The sequence below is a fragment of the Garra rufa genome, chromosome 18 (assembly GCF_049309525.1).
Source record: "Garra rufa chromosome 18, GarRuf1.0, whole genome shotgun sequence".
Lineage (NCBI taxonomy): Eukaryota > Metazoa > Chordata > Actinopteri > Cypriniformes > Cyprinidae > Garra > Garra rufa.
This window is the reverse complement of record NC_133378.1, coordinates 19,972,650-19,998,449: the sequence shown is the minus strand read 5'-3', so window position 1 is coordinate 19,998,449 and position 25,800 is coordinate 19,972,650. Positions and strand designations below refer to the sequence as shown.

The following is a 25,800-nucleotide window of genomic DNA, read 5'->3' as shown; positions in this document are numbered from 1 at the left end:
GGATGTTATAATTAACATAGCAGTAGTCATTTACTCCCGACATCTGAGCCAGAGGACAAAGTTACTTTCACTTTTAAAAGGAAAGCACCGACCCTATCTACATATGCGTCTATGTTCGTGTGAATCATTTGTGATGCAGCTTCACCCACAGCAGAAGTGAGTATAAAGGTTTTTTATGCATCTTTGCAAATGGCCTTTCTTAATAATGTGCTTGCTGGCAAACACAGCTAAATACAGCTAAAAGCTGCTAAAGTAAACATTACAGCTGGTAATCCCTCAGCATAGAGGGGCAGGGCGAGCAGAGCTCATTTGCATTTAAAGGGCTCATGCATAAAATGAGCTGATATTTTGCAGAGCTGATTTTGACAAGGTAAAAGGGTGTTTTTTTACACTACTGTTGAGAATTTTTGACCAAAGTATATTAGAGACTTTTCCTAAAGAATTTGACCCTAAAGAATCATATGAACTTGTAGAAAATAAAGATAAGTACAAGCATTAGATATCTACCTAATATTTACCCTACCTGACCGGAAATGAAAGGAAAGGAGGTGACGTGAGGCCAAGTATGGTGACCCATACTTGGAATTTGTGCTCTGCATTTAACCCATCCAAGTGCGCACACACACAGTAGTGAACACACACACACACACACACACACACACACACACACACACACACACACACACACACACACACACATGTTGGGTTTACATGTTTTATGGGGACATTCCATAGACGTAATGGTTTTTATACTGTACAAACCGTACTTTCTATGGCCCTACACCTACCCTACACCTAAACCTAGCCCTCACAGGAGATTGGGTACACTTTTACTTTCTCAAAAAAACTCATTGTGCATGATTTATAAGCCTGTTTCCTCATGGGGACCTGAGAAATGTCCCCACAAGGTCAAAATCTACTGGTATTCCTATCCTTGTGGGGACATTTGGTCCCCACAACGTGATGAATACCAGGTACACACACACACACACACACACACACACACACACACACACACACACACACACACACACACACACACACACACACACACACACACACACACACACACACACACACACACACACACATCTGGAGCAGTGGGCAGCCATTGCTGCGGCTCACCTCAGTCATGGTAATGCTGGTTTTAGCTGGTTTATGCTGGTCCTTTGCTGGTTTTTGCTGGTCCTTTGCTGGTTTACACTTGTCCTTGACCAGCAACATGACCAGCATAAACCAGCAAAGGACCAGCTAAAACCAGCATTCCAGCACCAAAACAAAACATACCTAACCAGCATATACTGTTTTTTTCAGCAGGGATGTTCCACATTTCATGAAATTTCATCCCTGCTATTCCATGTAGGTGGTAAATTGAAGAATAGCAGCACATTTTTTCCGTTTTCATTTTCTCAGCTGGTTGAGGTAGAATTACCTCAGCTCTATTATTATGAAAACATCTTTGTAAGCACAGGTTTGATTGAATTTGTTTTGCTGAACACAATTTCACAGACGTCATAAAATCACACTATAATTCACAATCAAAATGCGGACGACGACCTTATAACCACTTAGATATAATCCACATGATTACATCGCATTTTCATCAGCTTTATAGCCTGAATCGTCATTACAACAATCATCCGGTGTATGAAAACCGCCTCTAGTCTTAAACCTGTCGTGTGTTTTCTCACTAGTTGGCAGCACTGTGATTTTGCCACAGGTATCTTAGGGCTTTTATTGTAACAGCGTCAAAGAATGCCCGTCGATAGCGCGTCACCGCATCAAACATGTCTGTCAGCAGGTCTCTGCTATGAGCGTCTGACGCGCTCTGGAAGCGTTTCACCACAGCGTTCCGCGACGCGCTCAATGCGACTGCGGATATCATACACTCTTTCGTACGCCATAGAGGAATGATTATCCACAATAGAGTGGTTAATATTAAATAAAGGCCTAGTTATTGACTGCTGCTGGAGCCTGATTTGAAGCGTCGCTGTGGTCCGGGTGAGTCAGAGGAAACGCTTGACCTGATGTGTTGAAAGTATTTGTTATGTTGACGATTCTTTCGCAATAGCTGTTCTTTGTCGTCGCTGCATGTGTGTCTGCTTAATAAATACATTTCAGTTTCATCGTAGCTAGTGCAAAAGTTGGTCTGGGTTGTAAAGAAGCAGGAAATCCTGTTGATAATCAGTCCAGAACTATCTGTCTCCTCAAGGTGCACGATGTTTTGTGATGGACAGGATGAAGAGGACAGTGCTCTCGCAACCCTGTGCTTATGACCAGTCAACACAGGTACTCCTATGAAATACCACTGTTATTCACTGATAAAAGGCTATTTTATTGTTGTGCAGCACATTTTTATATCTACGTTTTGATATAACAGCAAATTGTACTCACAAATTAAGTGAATTTCTTGTATATGTTGCCATGCCTGGGTGTACACTTCTAGATAATAAAAATGTTAATTATTAAGAAATGTTACAGGTATTTTTTTTTTTTTTTTTTTACAATTTTCTTTGAAAATCAGTATTGTTCTTAGGAATGTTGTTTCAAATTTTTAATTATTATTTTATTGGTTTTGTCTTTACCCACAGCTTTAATAATAGAGGTTTTTCACTTACATTTGTGGCTATAATGTGTGGAAAAGGACTTGGTAAGCAGGGAAGGGTGCCATATTTTGACAGACTAAAGTTAACAAGTTTTAAGGATATGTACAAGCAGTACTAATTGAGATATTAGACTAATATTTCACCTGCCTGACCGGAAATGATAAGAACAAACATGAATGTCAAGATTCTTGCTTGGGAAATCCTGGTTCAGTTTGGCCTTTTGTTCCTCAGACTGTTTTTTGCACTCTTCTCCTTGATTTGTTATAACTTTTGGCAGTCTGTAGTACTCCAGTCTTGTTTTTTCCTGGTCCGACCTTTTTAGCAGCACAAACATGAGCAAGTATTAGCTATGGATTGAATGAATTTTGATGTTTATGTGGTATTAGATGGTTCATCTTACTTTAAAGAATTCTATTGTGTTAGGAATTATTATAGACATTATGATAATATCAATTGTTACAATTGTCAACCTCATGTTAGGCAACACAATTGTCCAGTCTGGAAATTCAATTATTATTATTATTATTATTATTTTTTATTTTTTATTGTAATCAAGTGAGCATTATATATATATATATAATATGTATATGTGCATGCGAGACAATTAATTGTTTCTTTTTTTCTTCTTTTTGAAGGTATTGTACTGTATAACCGTTGCTGGGTAGTTACTGATTACATGTAATCTGGATTATGTAATCAGATTCCAAAAATTAAGTACTCGTATTACAGTGTATTACATTTAAAAAATGCTCATAATCAGATTACAGTTACTTTTTCATGGCTTACATTACCAGTTTTTGACCCAGTAAAAGTAATTTGTGATTTATAATGTTTTTTAAAGAAGTCTGTTCTGCTCACCAAGCCTGCATTTATTTGATCCAAAGTACAGCAAAAACAGTAAAAATGTGAAATATTTTACTATTCAAAATAACTGTTTTCTATTTGAATATATTTTAATATGTACGTTATTCTTGGGATTTTAAAGATGAATTTTTAGCATCATTACTCTAGTCACATGATTCTTTAGAAATCATTCTAATATTCTGATTTGCTGCTCAAAAATATTTATTATTATTATTATTATTATTATTATTATTATGTTGAAAACAGCTGGTTAGAATTTTTCAGGTTTCTTTGATTAATTGAAAGTTCAGAAGAACAGCATTTATCTGGAGTAGAAATCTTTTGTTACATTATAAATGTCTTTATTATCATTGATCTTTTGATCAATTTAAACTGTCCTTGAACAACAAATCAGCATATTAGAATGATTTCTGATTTCTGAAGGATCATGTGAAGACAGGAGTAATGTTGCTGAAAATTTAGCTTTGACCACAGGAATAAATTACATTTCCAAATAGAAAGCAGTTATTTTCAAATAGTAAAAATATTTCAAAATTGTACAGTTTTCACTGTACTTTGAATCAATTAAATACATGCTTGGTGAGCAGAAGAGACTTAAAAAAAAGACATTAAAATCTTTAACCATGAACTTTTGACTGGTAGTGTACATGATTAAAAACTATTCACACATTGGCAGAAAATTATTCATAATTTGTTTATTCTTAATTAGTAGGTTCTTACCAACTCACAAACCCACCGGAATTCTTACATTAAGCCCAGTTTGGGAAACCATGGTGCAATGTAGTGTTTAATGCTTTGTATGATGTTGATATAATTTTTTTAATGTGTTTTCTTTCTCTTTGCTTTTTTATATCAATATGGTATGTTTAATTGTAAGATTAAAATAAGTTAGATAAAAAGTCATCTAAAAAGTAATGAGAAAGCATTACTTAAAACGAGAAACCTAGATTACATCAGTAACTGACTGCAATTTGTAGGTAGTCTACCCAGCCCTGTAACAGGATTGACCCAAAAAGTGTGTGGTCTTTGCTGATTTCATTTAAGAACTGGCATTGATCCTGGGCACACTGGCGCTTTAAAGTTCTCCTTTGTAGTTAGTTGTGATGGATCTGTCACTATTGATTTTTGTGTTCCTCTGTTTTTTCCAGTGACTCCCACTCATGCCATAGATGTCCTTCCCTTAGCTCACTGAGCTAACTTTATTTCTCCTCATCACCCCTGTTATACTTCCACTCTTCCTTCTCTCATGCCTCTTGCTCCTTTTTCACTCGATCTCTCTTTTCTTATCTCTCCCTTGTCCATCCCTCCCTTTGACTTTCCCGGCCTCCCTTCCTCTGTCACTCCTGCTTTGTGTCGGATGTCATAATGGTGTGCTGCGGTCGAGCGCTGGACTCCCCCTGCACTCTGGCTCTGTTGGTGGGCTTCCAGTTTGCGTTTGTTCTCTACTTCTCCCTGGGAGGCTTTCGTGGCCTAGTGTCTGTTTTGGTTCATTCCACCGAGCCTGAGATCGACTACTCTCGACCGCATGACGTCTACACCAACCTCACCTCTCTGCTGCTCCACCATCCAGGACCCAGTGGACCAGAACAGCATGGACTCAGGGACTGTATACTGCCCTCTCCACTGCTGGGTAGGTATAAATCCCCACCGAAGTGCTTAAGACATTGATCAGTCATTGGATTTGGTCATTTACTTTGTCTGTATTTTTTTTTATTAAATGTACAAAACACACATTAATGAGTTTAGTCCACTCTAAAATGAAGATTCCTCTCGTGTTTATCTTTCCAAACCTGTGTTACTTTCCTTCTCCTATGGGACACAAAAAAGGTATTACTATCTGCTGTTATTCATGCTGTTACAATAAAAGCAGATTGGCAGTTTTAGTGTTATAAAAGGACATAAAAATAGTTAATATCACACATGCACTGACTTCCATGCCATCTGAAATTAAAGTTTGTGCTAATGGCAATTATTTTCATTTTATGGTCAAAAATCGAGCTCTTTTTTTACAGTAGTGTATAAATTAATAAAAAAAATGAAAAAAGACCCATTCATGTTATTCAGTACACTTTCAGGTCCATGTGTCTTTTAAAGTACGTTAAAAAATATATATATGATATATTGGTGATTATTGGTGTTCAACACTTTAAGGTATTTAAGCACATATGAAATAAGACATTACATACTATTTAGCAAGCCTGTAACAACTACATGAATGATTTAAAAAAAGCTTTTTTGACAAATCCAGGTAATATCCCATAAAGATATGCTTTTTAACAGTTATGACTGCTATAGTATTAGCTGTGGATCTGATCTCCATAAGACTTTGCATGCTTGTTTATAATCACCTCTTGCATATGCTCACCTAGTTTTGTGAAGTTTTGAATTTTCATTTAGGCTTTATAGGCTTCAGGTATATTTGGACAGGCCCCGCAAATTTCAATATTTTATTGATAAATATTGACCTAGAGAGTCCAGATAATTGTACTGCGGTGTTTTTTTCCAGATTGTGTGAAAAGTCTAGGACTAGTTCGACTAGATGGTACATGTCTTTAACTTTAACAAATAAATTAATTGACAGCAGTGGTTCTACAGGCAAAGTTGTTCGTAATAAGGAGGTCTATCATATGATATGCGCCATGTACAATCGTTTACGGCCTTGAAATATTCGATACCCCCCCCCCCCCAATGTTTTTTGAGATACGCAAATTCCCTTATAGACACTTGTGGTGCTTTGGGCCAAGATAGCTGATAGGACTATAATAGTTGCATAGTTATTGTTATTTTTTCATCTTATAACACCACCAAGTGGTCAAGATCAGTGTTTTTTTTCCTCAGACCTCAGAATCTTTCTGCACTGGTTTGGTTCGAAAAAAAAAAAAAACTAGGACTAGTTCGCAAAAGCAGTTTTAAAAAAAAACATTTGTTTGTCCAGATTGAACCAAGGATTCCAATGACATAACACACTTGAGCCTGCACCGAATGCTTTAGAAGTTATGAGCGATTTTGTACTTTTGATCACTGTAGCGCCCCCATCAGGCCGATTGGGATGAGCCTTGGTGACATTGTAGGCGGTGTGATTACTATCATCCCTCCAAGTTTCAAGTCTCTACGATTTACGGTTTGGTCTTCCCAAACAGTTTTATGTGGAGATTGCTGATCCTTGGCCACTCTAAATATTACAATAGGGTTTCAGTACTACACGCTTGACAATCTAAAAATGAATTTTCTGATATTGTACTTTAACTGATATTGTCCAATATATTCTGCATCCCTACTTAGAAGTTCTCTACAAAAAGGAATAAAGTCACAGGTTTGGAACAACATAATAATTAATAATGACAATAAAGAAATCTTCTCTTTTAATTTGGTGTTGTAGAAACAGATTTTATACAACAAGTGCATGTGTGCTCTCTTCCTGCTGTCTGCCAGTGGGTCCTGTTTCTGTCCACCTCTCCTCACCCCCCTCCCTGGAGAAGATAAAAGAGAAGAACCCCTTGGTGACCTTAGGGGGTCATTACCGCCCACCAGACTGTGAGCCACGGCACCACACAGCCATCGTGGTCCCCTATCGGAACCGCCAGACCCACCTCCGCGCCCTCCTTTACCATCTGCACCCCTTTTTGCAGCGGCAGCAGGTCCACTACGGCATTTACATTGTGCACCAGGTCTGTTGTTGGTTGTTTCGCTGACTTGTCACATCTATTGTATGGAAAAAAATCCTAGCGGTAATTAGAGGATGTAGCTGGGACAAAGGGTAAACATAGCTCACAGCTTATTGTCAAGCTATATTAGTGTTCTATTCTTGCCGAAGAATGCATTTGTGTACACTTGATTTCCTCATAGTCTGTGTTATCAGTCAGGGAACTCCACGTTTAACCGGGCAAAGTTGCTGAATGTTGGAGTACGGGAGGCACTGAAAGAAGAGGACTGGAGCTGTATTTTTTTGCATGATGTTGACCTGCTACCTGAGAATGACCACAATACTTACACCTGCCATCCTCAGTACCCTACACACCTCTCCGTAGCTATGGACAAGTTCAGATACAGGTACCCTACCCACTATGACTGGATTGAAAGGATTAGTTCACTTTCAGAATAAAAATTTCCTTACAATTTACTCACCCTCATGTCATCCAGGATGATTGTCTTTCTTTCTCTAGTTGAAAAGTAATTAAGGTTTTTGAGGAAAACATTCCAGGATTTTTCTCCATTTGTGGTTAAAAAGTATAGTTTTTTTTTTTTTTTTAGAAAATGACTGTTTGTTCTGCTAAGTAAGACCCTTATTCCCTGGCTGGGATTGTGTAGAGCCCTTTGAAGCTGCATTGAAACTGCAATTGAAGTCCACTATATGGAGAAAAATCCTAGAATGTCTTAATTTCTTTTGGACTAAAGAAAGACATGAACATCTTGGATGACATGGAGCTGAGTAAATTACCAGGAAATTGTTATTCTGGTAGTGAACAAGTCCATTATTTCAAAACAAGCAATTGTAAAATAAAAAGAAACAAAGAAAAGAACAACAATGGTTCATTTAACAACAGTTTTTACTTTTTGAAGACTTTGATAGATCTTCTAAAACTTTTAGAAACAAAAAGTTCATCCTCTTCACGCATGGTAAAATAGACCATGTAGTTCATTTATTATTAGTGCTGACACAGGTATACACAGTAGCTCATAGTTCTGGTCCTCTAAATTGACATCCAGGTCTGCACATCTCGGGTCACAGAGTCTGCATTTCTGTACTTTGCAGCCACAGTGTCCACCTAGATATAAACATTCACTGAGAACAGAAAGATTGCAGAGGAAACAACCCATATATTCAGTCCACCAAGGCTGAGGACAACATCAGAACTTCTCTGTGATGAATCCACTGAAGGCTGTAAAGCATTCAGACATGACTCACAGAGTTAGTCCTTGGGTAGAAATACAGAGAAAATTACGAAGAAAGATACATAGCAGCAGCTCATCTAGCTATCACTCAAAATTTAATGAGTAGTACTAAAGAATTTAGAACAGGTGTCAGGAGTACAAGGGCTCTCTGGAGGGCAGGTTGAATCAGCAATCAAAGTTACACTACTGCTCTATTCTTTAAATCCTTCCATTCATCATTTATTCCGTATCATGATCATAATAAATGTATCATGGTTTCCACAAGAATTTTAAGCAGCACAACATTGACAACAATAAGAACTGTGCACCAAATCAGCATATTAGAATGATTTCTGAAGAATCATGTGACACTGACAAAGACAAAGCATACAAAGTAAATTATATTTGAAAATATAATAAAGGGAACCCTGGGTATTAAGACTTGTATGGCTTAATATAACATAAATGATGTATCTTACTGAAAAATGTAGTAGAAAAACTATGAAAGACTTAAAGGTGCCATAGAATGCATTGAGAGAATATTTTAAATTGTTCTCTGATATCTACATAGAAGGTATATGGCATAGGAAACGGCAAAAAATCTCCAGAAATGGTTTTACAGGTCCATTTACAACCCTAGAATTTGCCCCTAGAATGAAATGCTCTGTTATTTGGAAGCTTCATGAATATTAATGAGCTCTGCTCTGATTGGCTGTTTCACAGAGCTCAATAGCTCGCACATGGATAAAAATATATATTTAATTAGGAGCTCTAGCCGCTTTTAATATGCGGTTTGTTCAATCTGCCGTTTTGAATCGCGGATATTTTAGTTTCATTACTTTGATCGCATGTGCTCTGTGTAAAGTTACAATGCAGAGGGAGTGCTTCTTACCACACAAGTTGAGCAGCTCCTCAGTGATTCTCAAGATCTGTAAATCATTCGCCATCATCAATGCCGTTATTTCTCCATCATTCACCATCATCAGCGCAGTCATCTCTCTGTTTATGTGGTAAGTGAAATCCTATGTATAGCAATGTAACAGGCTAGCGCTAGCATTAAGCTAACCGTGTCCCTTCTGTGGCTTGCCTTGTTTTACTGATGTGCTGATGTTAGTGATGATTGGGCGATGCAAATGTTGGAGGCGTAACTATTAACGATCTCGGGAAAGTTTCGTAACAGTCGGGTATATGTTGGAATTGACCTATTTTTCGGTGGTCTTTTGCAAATACTAGATTTATATAAGGAGGAGGAAACGATGGTGTTTGAGACTCATGGTATGTCATGTCCATGTACTGAACTGTTATTATTTAACTATGCCAAGGTAAATTCAGTTTTCCATTCTATGGCACCTTTAAAGTTATTTAAAAAATCCACATCCACACTCCACTTTTTTTTGGAAATAGGCTCATTCTCCAACTCCCCCCGAGTTAATAAGTTGAGTTTTACCATTTTGAAATCCATTCTGCTGTTCTCCTGTTCTGGCGATATCACTTTTAGCATAGCTTAGCATAGATCATTGAATCCTATTAGACCAATAGCATTGCGTTCAAAAATAACCAATGAGTTTTGATATTTGTCCTATTCAAAACTTGACTCTTCTGTAGTTATATCGTGTACTAATACTGAAAATGTAAAGCTGCGATTTTCTAGGCCGATAAGATTAGGCCTATGACACACTGGATGCGTGGCGTAAGCGTCCGTTTTTATTTCAGCTCCCATGTTAACAGGTTAGAGCTTGCACACTGCCTGCGTGAGACGCGCGCTTGCTAGAAATAGAACCGACGCCTATTTTTCACGCGACACGCAAGCGTGTTGGAAGTGTTTCCAGGCAAAATAGAATAGGAAAATATGTTTATATGTCATTTTGTACACAAATACATATTAATTAATGATATTTTGATGTTGGAAAGTTTATAGGTTGACATAAAAAAAAAATATCCCATTATTTTTGCCAGTAATTTCATGTCATTTTATTTTTTTAAACAATCGAGTCCTGGTGTCCAATACAGAGGTCATAGCATATAAAATATTTAAAAAATTCCCATTTGTTTCTTAATGTGATTACATGAAAAAAATATGACACACTACAATAACGTAGTGTGTATTCTGAGTGACGGTCCAACATCAGGTAGGCTAAATAAGCTCTTTAAAACTACACAAATTTGTAAATGTTATTGAAATAAACAGACAGCCCACTTACCCATTTTTCGGATTTTGAAAGGTGTAGGTGTGTGAAAAAAGTTGAAAATGTTGTCGTGAAGACAAGAGCCTGGTCTGTCGGAGGCCTCCCTATGTCACCTACAGCAGCAGCAGCGCGCCAGCGCCGCGTCAGGCACGGTTCTGGTGTGTAAAGACACAGAAAACGCGACGCAGCCGCCACGCAGCTGACACGCATCAGAAACGCCACGCTCACGCCACGCATCCAGTGTGTCACCGGCCTTAGGAACTGCACTTCCATTCTGGTGTAATAGTCAAGGATGTTTGCTGCCGTAACATGGCCAAAGCAGGCGCAGTAATATCACACAGCACATGTACAAATGCTAACCTAGCTGGGAACTAATTTCAGGCTCTGCGTGATATTACTGTGCCTGCTGCATCCATATTACGTGCAGCAAACTTCCTTGACTATTACGCCAGAATAGGAGTGTAGTTCCTAATCTTATCAGCCTAGAAAATCGCAGCTTTACATTTTCCACTGGTATTAGTACATGATATAACTGCAGAAGAGTCAAGTTTTAAATAGGAAAAATATCGAAACTTGTTGGTCATTTTTGAATGTGATGCTATTGGTCTAATAGGATTCAATGATCTATGCTAAGCTATGCTAAAAGTGATATCGCCAGAACAGGAAAACGGCTGAATGGATTTCAAAACGTTAAAACTCACCTTATTAACTCGGGGAGAGTTGGAGAATGAGCCTATTTCCAAAAAAGTGGAGTGTTCCTTTAAGCCTACACTTTTATCCATCGCCACCTGTAAGCTCTTTCTCTTTCGTTTAATGGTCATCGTATCAGTATTTTATTTTCTGAGTTGTGTAAAAAAAGGAACAGGTAGTGCCAGTAGCTTACTATTTTACATCTTTAAAATAATGTCGCCCCATAGTCCAAAATGTATATAAAAATTGGGTGGATTTTTAACACAAGTCTTTCTTGGGTTTTCTACTACATATTTCAGTAAGACACATCATTTATGTTATATTAAAGGAGAAGTCCGGTGTGATATTGACCTAAAGTGTATTGAATCATGATACCGAGTGTGAACTTACCTTGCATATCTCATCTCGTCTTGTCCACTGCAGTCCGAATTCTGGGGTTAGTTAGCCGATGCTCACAACAGGTTGTCAATGAGAGTCAACAGGGCATCGAAGTAGCCATGTAAATAAATCACTGTTTTACGCCATTTACGAGACACAAAGTAGCTCCACACTTCATTGGTAGACTTCCAAGGGCCCTGACATTTCTTCTTGAGTTTATTTACAATCTTCTTGTAAATAAACTACCGGTGCTTTTTCTGAGTTCTCAATGTCTCGTTTTAAATGTCAGGGCCCTTGGAAGTCTACCAATGAAGTGTGGAGCTACTTTGTGTCTCGTAAATGGCGTAAAACAGTGATTTATTTACATGGCTACTTCGATGCCCTATTGACTCTCATTGACAACCTGTTGTGAGCATCGGCTAACTAACCCCAGATTTCGGACTGCAGTGGACAAGACGAGATGAGATATGCAAGGTACGTTCACACTCGGTATCATGATTCAATACACTTTAGGTCAATATCACACCGGAGTTCTCCTTTAAAGGTTGATTCAGCGATTTCAAGCCTGAAACATAAAGTGTCAAATTCACCAATCAGCGTCAGGGGTTTGGTGTTGTGGACTTTCGCTCCGCCTCCCTCACATCCCTGCACCAGTAGGAAAGTCCACAACACCAACCCCCTGATGCTGATTGGTTGGAACACTGTTTGTTTTTCTGTGGAAAGGTTGGTAGCACCGATTGTTTTGTTGGCATATCTCGGACCCTAGGCTGACCAGAGAGACGTGTTTTTTTTACAGTCAATTTATGGGGCAGGCAGCGAGCGGATCGTGAAGAAAGGTCAGCTAAATTTGACACTTTATTTTTCAGGCTTGAAATCGCTGATACAACCTTTAAGCCATACAGGTCTTAAAGGAGAAGTTTACTTCCAGAACAAAAATTTACAGATTATTTCCTCACCCCCTTGTCATCTAAGATGTTCATATCTTTCTTTCTTCAGTCGTAAAGAAATTCAGTTTTTTGAGGAAAAATTTTCAGGTATGTTTTCCATATAGTGGTGCTTCTATGGTGCCTGCTAGTTTGAACTTCCAAAACAATCCTAGCTGAGGAAGAAGGGTCTTATCTAGCGAAACGATTGTTTAATTTCTTTAAAAAATGACAATTTATATACTGTTCAACCTCAAACGCTCATCTTGTCTAGCTCTGTGTGAACTATTCTGGTTCATGACAGTTAGGGTATGTCGAAAAACTCCCATCTCATTTTCTCCTCTAACTTCAAAATCATCCTACATCACTGTTTTACCTTTTATTTGTAAAAGGCATTTTGGGTCGGTACTTCTGCAGCGATGTAGGATAAATTTAAAATTGGAGGAGAAAATGAAATAGTAGTTTTTCGACATACCCTAACTGGATTGACCTAGAATGCACAAAGTTCACACAGAGTTAGAGAGGATGAGCATTTTAGGTTAAAAAGTATATAAATTGTACATTTCTTTTAGAAAGTAACAGATCATTTCACTAGATAAGACCCTTCTTCTTTGGCTGGGATTGTTTAGAGCCCTTTGAAACTGCATTTTGGAAGTTCAAACTTGCGGGCACCATAGAAGTCCACTACATAGAGAGAAATCCTGAAACGTCTCCTCAAAAAACATAATTTCTTTACGACTAAAGAAAGAAAGACATAAACATCTTGGATGACAAGGGGGTGAGTAAATTATCTTCTCCTTTAATACTTTAAAAATCAGTTATATTTGTTCACAATATTACTATTTGTACTGTATTTTCAAAAAGAATAATAAATTATGATTTGCGCCCAGTTCTCTGTTGTATATTGCACATTTTGCACAGTGCATAGAAAAAAATGTGCATACTATACACTGTACATACTAGATGCTTTAGAAATATTAGTGTGTTAGTCTTCTGAAAATAGTTCAGGACAATGAACTATTATGATGACACAAATTTAAACAGCATTCTTTTATAATTTATAAGCGGTCCCGGTTTTCTCTCCATCCGTACAGATTGCTGTAATAATGTAATGTAGAGGTACAGACGAACATTAAACTGCAGGGGAAGCTGTGACACTTCAGATGGAATGATTGATGAAGGCTAGTAGAGACAGATGACCTTATTCCTCTGTGCCTCACCAAATCACTGCTCTGACTCCTCTGCAGGCTTCCGTACTCACAATACTTCGGAGGGGTGTCTGCTGTGACTCCAGAGCAGTACCTCAAGATGAACGGCTTTCCGAACCAGTATTGGGGCTGGGGAGGAGAGGATGATGACATCGCAGCTCGGTGAGGATGGCAGAATACAGTTCGGGTTATTTCAACATAATGGAATGTAGTAGAGATCAAAGTAACTGGCACGTCGACATCAGAAATGCATCTTGTTAAGCATTTGTGTAGCATGACTGCCGTCTCTCCATCACCATTTTGTTCTCAGTTCACATTTGCATTGGTCTCTTGTCATTATTCTCATTTTCACTGCATCCGTCTATCCCTCATGCCCTCCCCCGCATAGCCACAGGAGGGACCAGTAAGTACATGCATGAATCACTAGATTGGACTCAAGGCTTCCAACTGTTTAGGTGTTAGTACTTTTTTTAGTGATAGTTGCCTTTTTTTCAATAATAACATTTAAGTAATTTTATTTCTGTGATAAAAAGAAGCTGTAGAGGATTACAAGTGGTTGAAGCCTTGAAACCAAAATGAATCAGGTGTAGTGGATTATTAGTAGTGTTGAGGATTTTAATCGCATTTACTTTACGGTTATTTCTCTCTTAAAGGGTTAGTTCACCCAAAAATGACAATTCTGTCATTAATTACTCACCCTCAGATCTTTCCAAACCTGTAAGACATTTGTTGATTTTCCAAACACAAATTAAGATATTTTTGATGAAATCCGAGAGCTTGCGGACCCTGCATGCATAGACAGCAATGCAGCTACCACATTCAAGACCCAAAAAGGACATGGTTAAAATAGTCCATGTGACTTATGAAGATGAACTAAGGTCTTACGGATTTGGACTGACATGAGGGTGAGAATTCATGACAGCACTTTTATTTTTGGGTGAACTATTCCTTTAAGTATTAAGAGTTTGTTTTCATGCTATAGATTCAGTAGTAGTGCATGATTCTTCATCAAAATGTTTTAGTAGGCTATTTTTTGATTAAGAACTAAGTTCCAACCTGCTCAACATCTTTGACAAGGCAGAACCTCTGAATCCATCAGTGTTTCTTTTTTTCTTTCTTGCTGTTTAATATGCCTACACGGTTTGATTTCACCCTGGGCGATTTTTCAGGGTACAGATCAAATCTCATCCCAGACGAAAAGTATTTTTAGTGCAAATAATCCAGGACCGGCTTTGTGTTTTGGGAAAACTGACATTACGTATATTCTTGGAGAACATTTTGAAGGGCATATCAGCTCATGGTGATTTTGCAAACCTGACTGTCGCATAATTAACCGCCAGTATCCTTGGCTGCCTCAGATGACTCAGATGCCTGAACCAGAAGCAAGAACCCAAAGTTTTAAGTATTTAAAAGCTGGATTAGACTCTCCAAACTTTAGATGAACCTTTTGAGGATTTTCAGTTGTGGTTAGAACCTTTTTTTACATAAAAATCCTCAACAACAGTAGTTTCTTAGTCGTTTTTATAGCTAGTTCACATCCATCTGGCCCACCTTGCGGACTTGCTGAAAATCATTTTCCTGCTGTGCTTTGTGCCGCTCTTTCTTTTGTCTCTGTCTGTTTGATAATTCATAGCATTCTTCTTCAGGTTTTTTTTTCTTATGTGTTACTATTTCTACTTGCCTTGTGGTTTTGTCTTTAGAGTCCGTCTCTCTGGGATGAAGATCATGCGCCCCCCTTTGGCCATTGGGCATTATAAGATGATCAAACATAAAGGAGATCAGGGTAATGAGCAGAACCCGAGAAGGTAAAGTCACATGGCAAAATATATATTATAGATTTTGCAACTTGGGTTGCAACCCTAGTTGGTGTGATCTTAAAAATAAAGGTTCCAGTTGGCACCGATAGCCTTGTGGGCAAGTGCACCAGCATATAGCACCGTTGCGCTACGGGCGTCCCCCTCTCTTTAACCCATGTTGCTTTCTGTCTGCTCTACACTATCCTATTATAATAAAGGCAGAAAACTCAATAAAAAATAAATGAATCAAAAATAAATAAATAAAGGTTCCAAAAGGGGTTTTTCACAGCGATGCCATAGGAGAACCATTTTAGGTTCCCTAGTAAACCTTTAAGTGAACAGTTCTTTAAAAAAAAAAAAAAAAAAAATTCTTAGTATGAAAAACATTTTAATCCTTTTACCACTGTAAGAACCTTTTGTCCAAAAGCTTCTATGGATGTTCAAGGTTCTTCATATGGGCTTTCGCACTGGAGGAACCTTTTCATAATTCCTAGAACTATTGGTGGAAGTTCTGTTTTTTGGCACATTCACACCACAGGAATTAGGAAGGTATTAAGTTCTAGGAACAAAATTACCTCCTACTTTAGAGTAGGGTCTAAAACAGTTCTTTAGGAACTACCAGTGGCGTAAATGTATGCTAATTGGCCAAACGCATACAAAACATCGGCTACCTGCTATTTTTAAAAAGCTGTGTAAAAATATTTACTTCAAGAACATGGAAAATGGTGATAATAACAGCATTTAGCTACCTGTCTTCTGCAGCGTTGTTCTTTTCTCAGACTGATATGTAACACTGCAAGTTGTCATAGGAGATTTAGTCAGATTTTCATTTCTTTCAGTTGTGTTTACTTTCCATCTCCATTAGAAAACCCAGGTCACACAACTAAAACAGCTCAGATAATAGCGTCCTCCATTCACCGGTTGTTGATGGTTGTAAATCCTACAAATAAAGATGTCACTGTCAGCCGCTTCAAAGTTTCTGCTGCCAGTGCATCCTCCACCATGTTGGCTAGTTCCTAGAACTGAGTTCTTAGAACTACGTGGTGTGAAAGCACCTAATATTGGGCTTTTGCATCGGAGGAACCTTTTTATAGTTCCTAGACCTATTGGCGGAAGTTCCCGCTTTTTGGCTTGTTCGCACTGCAGGAACGTATTTAGTTCTAGGAACTACATTTGGGGGAACTAAATTAGCTCCTACTTCAGAGTAGGGTCTAAAACAAGTTTTATTGGAACTACCAGTGATGTAAGTGTACACTGATTGGCCAAACGCATATGAAACACTGGTTACCTGTTATTTTTAAAAAGCTGTGTAAAAATATTTACCCCACAAACATTAAAAACAGCAATAATAATGGCATTTAGCTACCTGTTGTCTGTAGCATTGTGTTCTTTTCTCAGCTTCGATGATATGTAACACTGAAAGTTGTCATACAGCAAGGGAAAAAAATATTAATCCCCTGCTGATTTTGTACGTTTGCCCACTGACAAAGAAATGATCAGTCCATTATTTTAATGGTAGGATTATTTGAACAGTGAGAAACAGAATAACAACAACAAAAAATCCAGAAAAATGCATTTTAAACATTTTATAAATTGATTTGCATTTTAATGAGTGAAGTATTTATCCAAGATTTGACGGTGCATGGCCCTGTTGTCCATTGTCCCTTTGATGTGGTGCAGTTTCCTGTTCTCTTAGCAGAAAAACACCCACAAAGCATAATCCTTCCATCTCACCACAACATTTTAAACTAGTTCTTCTCTGAATCGCTCAGATGTTCATTGGGAAACTTCAGACAGGCCTGTACATGTGCTTTCTTGAGCAGGGAGATCTTGCGGGTGCTGCAGGATTTCAGTCCTTCATGGCGTAGTGTTTTACCAATTGTTTTTCTTGGTGACTATGGTCCCAGCTGCCTTGAGATCATTGACAAGATCCTCCCGTGTAGTTCTGCACTGATTTCTCACCGTTCTCATGATCATTGAAACTCCACAAGGTGAGATCTTGCATGGAGCCCTAGACCAAGGGTGATTGACAGTTATTTTGTGTTTATTCCATATGTGAATAATCACACCAACTGTTGTCACTTTCTCACCAAGCTGCTTGGCGATGGTCTTGTAGCTCATTCCAGCCTTGTGTAGGTCTACAATCTTGTCCCTGACATCCTTGGACAGCTCTTTGGTCTTAACCATGGTGGAGAGTTTGGAATCGGATTGATTGATTGCTTCTGTGGACAGGTGTTTATATAGGTAACACATAAGATGATCATAAAGGCAGCTTGTTACCTGCCTTTATACAGGTAACAAGCTGAGATTAGGAGCACTCCCTTTAAGAGAGTGGCTCCTAATCTCAGCTCGTTACCTGTATAAAAGACACCTGGGAGCCAGAAATCTTGCTGATTGATAGGGGATCAAATACTTATTTCACTCATTCAAATGCAAATCAATTTATAACTTTTCTTGAAATGCGTTTTTTCTGGAATTTTTTGTTGTTATACTGTCTCTTACTGTTCAAATAAACATACCATTAAAATTATATACTGATTAGTTGTTGACGTTTGTAAATTTCGCGCTTCTTCAGAGTTCCTGCTGCTGATGCGAATGCTACCCGGGAAAACGTTCTGAGGGGGAAACTAGTTCTCTAGGAACCACCATGCTGGCTAGTTCCTAGAACTATGCAGTGCAAAGTACATATAGATGCCAATAAAGAACCTTTATTTTTTTAAAGCATATAATAGATTTATTATTTATTCCATTTGTTCATTCTGTTTATTGACTCAGTTCCTCTTGAATGAATTTGTTGTAGGTTTGACTTGCTGAAGCGCACAAGGCTGAACTGGCACTCAGATGGACTGAACTCACTGACTTATGAGCTCCTGTCCAAAGAGTTGGAGCCATTGTACACAAATTTGTCTGTCAACATTGGGGATGATCCACATCGCCCCCCTTTGAAGGCTCCACCCCGGAAGTCAGAGCCTCAACCCGCTCCAACGAATAAAATGAAGACTGAAAAAGCGGGTGTAGTCATCAATCACAATGCCACAAAAGTGGAGCCCACCCACTTGAAGGCCAGTAATGAAAGTTCAAATGTTCAAAAAGCTCCTTTGAACCAAGAAGTAGGATGATACCGATAATCAAGTATCCACAGACAATTCACAGGATGACTTAATGATGCATAGTGGAGGGAATACCAGTTTGCTCTTTATTTTATATCGTGAAGCATTGCTACTCTAGGCAAATAAATTCATTCCACTGAAAGTCAACTGAAACTGCTGCTTCTGAATGTTGTTCAGCTGCTGATAGGATGACATTTGCACAAGTCTAAAGATCTCGTTTCGCTGTAGGAGTGTGGGCCGAGTTGTGAACGCTCTCGAAAGTGACCTATCGACGTAACCGTGCAAGTCCTGTGTGTTTTTGAGCCGACCTGCTGCCAGCTGCTGCTCTTCACCCCACTGTGTGGGTCTGTTTTTCTGTGCCTTTTCTTGCCCTTGAACCAGTCTCTTATCAACATGCCATGACTCAGTCGAAAGCGTTATTACTGCACACCAGTGTTATTGATACTACCGTTGAATGCTCATTCCACACGATTATCTATTTTTCTGTTCTTTTAATATCTAGTCAGCACACACTGCTTTGTGATCTAGTGCTTGAGCAGACATGTATCACTGTGGTCTATTTTTGGTCTTACTGTACAAACTTAGAAAGGTGTGATCTTTGATAGTGAGCACTGGTTTATTTTCTCTTTTAGCTGCTCAGATACCTACAGTATTAATAGTTTTATGATACAGTGTAAAAGAGTTTAATTATTTTAGGTATTGTGTGGTGCCTTTGTTGGATTCCATTTTGGTTGTAGACAATCATTTGGATAAGCATATAACATGACAAAAATATTTATTTATAGTACTTACAGACTTATATTATTTGAATTCAGGAAAATGTTTCTGTTAAATAGATTTGATGGTTGAAGGTGTGACTTTAGTCTAAGATGTTGGTTGATATTTTAATATTTTATAAACATTAAACAGGAAATGGGTAATTTTATGGTTAGTAATATTGCAAGAATATTATTTTTAGTCAGAGTTATTAGTTGGACTCCATCATAGCATTAGGTATTAGGTATAAACTGCACATACAATCCTCTAGTATAAGCTACATTTGAAGAACAAAGATATCAGCGACAGACATTTTTCTTTTGATGTTCTTTTGAAATAAAAATAGCATTGTGCATTATATTAGCAGGTCCACTGACATTTTTCACTCTCCCACAATGCAAACTACAGACCATCAAAGGATTAGTTCACTTCCAGAATAAAAATTTCCTGATGATTTACTCACCCCAAGTCATCCAAGATGTTCATGTCTTTCCATTTGGTGGACTTTAATGGAGTCAGTGTGTTTAAGGTTGCAAATTGCAGTTTCAATGCAGCTTCAAAGTGCTCTACACGATTCCAGCTGATGAATAAGGGCCTTATCTAGTTAAAAAGATTGACCATTTAAAAAAAAAAAAAATTATTACACTTTTAACAACAAATGCTCATCTTGCACCAACTCTGTGATGCGTGTGTGCTTCTTCACGCATTGTGCAATCACGTTGGAAAGATTATGCATGGTTATCATCTATGTACTTCAGTTCAAAAAGGTAGGGTAGGGTGAAAAAAAAATCTAATTTTCTCAGATTGATAACTGATCAAGACTCTTATTCCTCAGCTGGGGTCATGTAGAGCCTTTTGAAGCTGCATTGAAACTGCAATTTGGACCTTCAACCTGTTGGGTCCTATTAAAGCCCACTATATGGAGAAAAATCCTGAAATGTTTTTCTCAAAAACCTTAATTCCTTTTCCACTAAAGAAAGAAAGACATGAACATCTTGGATGACATGGGGGTGAGTAAATTATCAGGAATTTTTTATTCTGGAATTAAAGAAAAAGATCACATAATTTGCTGTAAATGATAGTCTGAAGGTGCTCATGGAGAATGGTGCACTGTATGTACAACATATTTCAAACCTAGATATACATTTCAAAGAGGCTGTTAAATTATGTATCCTGATTTTGATACGCAATTTTTAGTGTTACAGACTCATGAGATAACTAAAAAAAACATGGTGTTTTAATTCATGCCTTTGTATGAAAACTACAAAAAGTGTAACTTTTTGTAAATAATTCAAGATAGTATTCTGAGATGCATGTGGCAGATAAATATATTTCATCCTAGCATATTTGCAAGACCCTTATATACCTTATATATGTATTGAATAAAGTACATAGTTTTCTATGAGATACAGTATTTTGCAGTAGTGTTTAACTACTTTAATGCCTAATAGTCTCTAATTTGAGTTTTAGATGTGACATACTTTGAAAAAGGGGTAAGATTTTGAGGATTGTGTTGATTTTTATTTTATTTTTGTCTTTTTTTTTTTTTTGGTCAAAGACTTGATTTAAATGTGTATTTGAATGTGTTTTCTTTTGGCTATGATGACTGTTGGTTATATGAATATATATATATATATATATAACAGAAGCTGCATTTCCACCTGTGTCTGAGTTAAACTGAAGTTTGCCACAGATATTACTACTGATCAGTTATCTTGTGAATAAACACAATGACAACATTGTATCATTGTGATTCAACCATGCAGCTGTTTATTGTGTTTATAAACAGACAGAAAAATTGAAAAATCTTTAGGACCCGTGACTGATTTAGAGAGACTCTTAAAAGAATAGTTCACCCAAAAATGTAAATTCTCATGTCGTTTCATACCTGTATGACTTCCTTTCTTCTCCAGAAATTGTTTGGACAATAAAGAAAGAAAGAAAGTCAGGTTTGAAATGAGGGTGAGCAAGTGGTGACAGAAATTTGTTTTTTGGATAAACTATCCCTTTAAGTTCACCGTCAGTTCCCTAAGCATTCAGTGTCTGCTCACAAAATCACTCATTGGCTTCCAAGCACCAAAAACATAAACCGATGACTAGTGAATCAAGCTGATGTTGTGTCCTGGGGGGGGGGGCTACAGGTGTGTCAGTGTATCATTGAGCAAATAAAGAAAAATATTTAAAATCTCTTAACGCTGTTTTTAATCTTTTCTAAGAACTACAGCTATTAAAGTACTCTGATGTATTTTCTGGCAATACTTGACTCTGCATTCAGTATTTCATCTAAGCAGATTCCATTATAAAAGCCATTTAGTAAAAATAATCAGCTTTAGCTTCACGAAACAATTCAGTTAATGTGTTCTGACACACACTTTAGTATGCACAGTTATAAATCAATGGAACACAAAAATAATACCTGTAAAGTAAAAGTGTTTTTCGAAGAAGTGTTACACTTACGTAATGCCATTTCATAGAACAACTTTTATAACCACCCATGCAGGGGATCTGATTAATGGTGTTATTTCTGCTGAGATGCTGGTCTGCTGTTCTGGCTTGGTGGTCTTAGCTCAGCTTGGCTCTCATGAGTGCCTGGTCTAGGTGAAGCCTGTTGGCTGTGGTGATATCCTGGTCTAGACTGGGTTTGGTTTTCATTATGGTTTACTGGGTTAGACTGAGCTTGCTGGCTCGTTGGTCTAGACTGTGATTTGGGCCTCTCTGGGTTATGGTCTGGGTCACTCACTGGCATTTTTGAGTTGTCCGCAGGCTGGTCCACATTTATGTTTTCCTGTAAGGATATTGTTTAGTCAGAATTCATAAAAACAATGTAATCATAGAATCATAAGTAGGATATATTAAAGGGATAGTTCACCCAAAAATAAAAATTTCTGTCATTAATTACTCACCCTCATGTCATTGATATTTTTGATAAAATCGAAGAGCTTTCTGACCCTGCATAGACAACAAGGGTCCTACCGCGTTCAAGATCCAGAAAGGTACCAAGAACATGGACAAAATAGTCCATGTGACATCAGTGGTTCAACCGTAATTTTATGCAGCTACAAGAATACTTTTTATGTGCAAAAAACGATAAGAACTTTATTCAACAATTCTTCGCTCTTCAAAATGGCGATAGGGTGATGCGGAGAACAAGAATTCTTAAATAAAGTTATTTTAGTTTTTTGCCCAACAAAAGTATTCCCGTAGCTTCATAAAAGTATGGTTGAACTACTGATGTCACATGGACTATTTTGTCAATGTTTTTGGTACTTTTTTAAACCTTGTACCTTTCTGGATCCCTGTATTTAATCAAAAAATGAAGACGAATGAAGGTCTTACGGGTTTGGAACAATATGAGGGTGATTATTTAAAGGGATAGTTCACCCAAAAATTTAAATTTGATGTTTATCTGCTTACCCCCAGGGCATCCAAAATGTAGGTGAACACAAGCAGAACACAAATAAAGATTTTTACCTTTTTAAACTGTCTGTCAATATCAGTCAATGGGATCCACAGCTTTGGGAGATAAAAAAAAAAAAGACAGACAAAACCAAATTAAACCCTGCGGCTTGTGACAATACATTGAGGTGTCAAGACACAAAACGATCGGTCTGTGCAAGAAATTGAACAGTATTTATATCATCTTTTACCTCTGATCCACCGCAATGTTTTAGTTTTTAATCAGTTGCAAGAATCAGGATAAGCATAAGTAATTACTATTCTGAGTAGCCGCTATGCACTGTGTAAAAAAAAAAGAGTGATTATCTACTATGGGGCAGCCGTGGCCTAATGGTTAGAGAGTGGGACTTGTAACCCGAAGGTTGCAGGTTCGAGTCTCAGGTCTGGCAGGGATTGTAGGTGGGGGGAGTGAATAACCAGCAGTCTCTCCCCCAACTGCTCCCCGGGTGCCACAGCAATATGGCTGCCCACTGCGTGTGTGTGTGTGTGTGTGTTCACGGTGTATGTGTTAAATGCAGAGCACAAATTCCTAGTATGGGTCACCACACTTGGCTTCACGTCACCTCCTTTCACATAGAGGTAAAAAATGATATAAATACTGTTCAGTTTCTTGCACATTTACACCTCAGTGTATCGTCACAAGCTGCAAGGTTTAATTTGGTTTTGTTTATGTTTTTTTGACTCTCAAATCTGTGGATCCCATTGACTGCCATTATATGACTGACAGACTGCAACTGTTCGAGTTAAAAATCTTTGTTTGTGTTTACTGAAGAAACAAAGTTGCCTACATTTTGGATGCCCTGGGGGTAAGCAGATAAACATCAAATTTAAATTTTTGGGTAAACTATCCCTTTAATGACAGAATTTTCATTTTTGGGTGAACTATCCCTTAAAATACCTACCGCACTGTTAACGGTTTGGTTTGTAGCCTGGCTGCCACCAGGGGCCTCAAGAGTCTGGTTTGTGGCGAATTTAATCTGTCCCCAGGTCCTGAGGCGATCCTGGCCCTCTCGGGAACGGGCCGTGGGGTTTATGGAGGCAGGAGGGATGTAGCGAGGTAAATCCCATGTGCCTTGGAATGCTGGCCATGCACTTAAACGCTAATGAAATCATTTATAAATAGTAAAATGAAACTGCTGTGAAACGTTTTAAGCTTTAAATTTCATGCAAGTCATGCAAAACAAAACAAACCTTTGTTCTCACACCAGGTAGAAGGTGGCCACGGTCTGTGGCTATAAATGTAGTGTGGCCTTCTGCTGCCGATGGTCTCTTGAGGAGCAAAAAGTAAATACAGTAGACCAAACAGAAGTATTTGTAATTTGAACTAGCCAATCATTCTCTCACCCAGTGCAATTTGTATAACTGCGTCATTTAAATGAAAATGGACTCGAAGGTGGCCAAAAACTGATTTTTCTTTCTTCTTCCTTTTTTTTTTATAAAGTAACACATTTACACATTCTGTTGTGCTTTGTTTGATTGACGTGCATGCTTCTGCATTTGCAAGTTTAATGTAATAATGTATAATGTAATGGAAATGCTCAAAAACAGTAACATGTACACTACAGTTCAACAGTTTGGTTCACTAAGATTGTTTTTGGAAGAAATAAAAACTCTTTAGCAGGGATGTATCAAACTAGTCAAAAGTGTCAATAAATATACTCCTTTTTCTTCAACAGTTAAGTAAGCCCATGGGTGAGACTTCCGGTTTCTTATCTGCTATCAATCGGCATATTGGCGACAACACTGAACGTAAACAATGCCGCTGAACTGATTTGCTGATTATTGCGGCTGAAAATGGTCAACTGTTGTCATGTTTTGGGCTGTACTAATCGGTCAGACTGGGAAAAACATTTGGAGTACTATAGGCTACCAAAAGTTATAACAAAACAAGGAGAAGAGTACAAAAAATTGTCTGAGGAACAAAAGGCATTTGTGGTTGGCCAAACTGAACCAGGATTTCCAGGGCAAGAATCTTGACAACATTCATGTTTGTTCTTATCATTTCCAGTCCAGGTAGGTGAACTATTAGGCTAATATCTTGTACTGCTTGTACGTATCTTTACCACCTATTAACTTTAGTTTGTAAAAATGTAGCGCTCTTTCCTGCTTACTAAGTCCTTCTCTGTATGATTTAGCAGCTTCCACACGTTTTTTACTGTGGTTTAAACAAAGTATTCAGTAGTACATTAACCATGCAATTCATGCTGTTGTTTACATCCCAGTATCGTGACATAAGTGCAAACCATCTACAGGGAAATAACAAGAAGAATAACATTGTGCAGTAAACGGTAAAACTGTTTGCACTACAAACCAGCCTGTTCATTTAAGATAATACATTAAAATAACATGGTAAGACACACCAATTTGCACTATCAAGCAGCAAAATGAGCTGTTTTGTACAGGTAAAAATAGCTGGACACGGATTAGACCAGAAGCCAGACCCATAAAATGTACAAATGCCCTCTCCCATTCTTAAGGGAAAAATAAGGGGATATTTATAATGTTACAAATCATTTGGTTTCTATCAATAAAGAATTTAAATAAATGCAGTTCTTTTGCAAACATTTTTTGTTTAAACAATTAAATTAACATTTATTCTAGCTCAAACGACTTTAGCAATAGGACTGACTGTGTTACCTCTTTGAAATGTTTTGGGATGGTCCAATTCTGCAGCTTTTGCGACTTGAAGGCACTTTCATACTGCAAAAAACATCATAAACATACTTAATACGTCAACGTAATTCGATTAAACAATAACAAAATAAAGAAATAAAATATAATTGTAGAAGAATTACAATTTAAGCACCTGGTTTGCAGAGTAACTAGTCGACATCTTTCCACTCGACTTTGTGTTGGCAGTGGTCTCCTAGCAACCACTCAAAATTATACTTTCAAATGAGTAGTTCAGTTTTTTATATTCTTTGACTCTTTAAAATGCCTGCTTGTCAAACTGAC

At 37.8% G+C, this 25,800-nt stretch overlaps 2 protein-coding genes across 3 annotated transcripts; one reads left to right on the top strand and one right to left on the bottom strand.

The window, feature by feature from the left end:
- The first annotated feature begins 1,795 nt into the window (after positions 1–1,795).
- b4galt3 (UDP-Gal:betaGlcNAc beta 1,4- galactosyltransferase, polypeptide 3) lies at positions 1,796–21,131 on the top strand. 2 transcript variants are annotated; one of them, XM_073822983.1, is made up of 9 exons: positions 1,796–2,001; positions 2,213–2,289; positions 4,619–5,100; positions 6,903–7,138; positions 7,330–7,520; positions 13,767–13,889; positions 14,116–14,130; positions 15,428–15,532; positions 18,324–21,131. In XM_073822983.1, the coding sequence occupies exons 3-9, from the start codon at positions 4,836–4,838 to the stop codon at positions 18,640–18,642; spliced, it is 1,254 nt and encodes a 417-aa protein (XP_073679084.1). In that variant the 5' UTR covers positions 1,796–2,001; positions 2,213–2,289; positions 4,619–4,835; the 3' UTR covers positions 18,643–21,131. The 2 variants fall into 2 exon arrangements, with proteins under 2 accessions (XP_073679084.1, XP_073679085.1); XM_073822984.1 differs by lacking the exon at positions 14,116–14,130.
- Positions 21,132–21,267: 136 nt separating this feature from the next.
- Positions 21,268–25,771, bottom strand: cfap126 (cilia and flagella associated protein 126). Its single transcript, XM_073822985.1, has 5 exons — positions 25,652–25,771; positions 25,483–25,545; positions 24,037–24,114; positions 23,748–23,945; positions 21,268–22,174 (listed from the first exon to the last, which is right to left on the bottom strand). Exons 1-5 carry the CDS (start codon positions 25,676–25,678, stop codon positions 21,908–21,910), a joined length of 633 nt encoding a protein of 210 aa, XP_073679086.1. The 5' UTR covers positions 25,679–25,771; the 3' UTR covers positions 21,268–21,907.
- Positions 25,772–25,800: the final 29 nt, after the last annotated feature.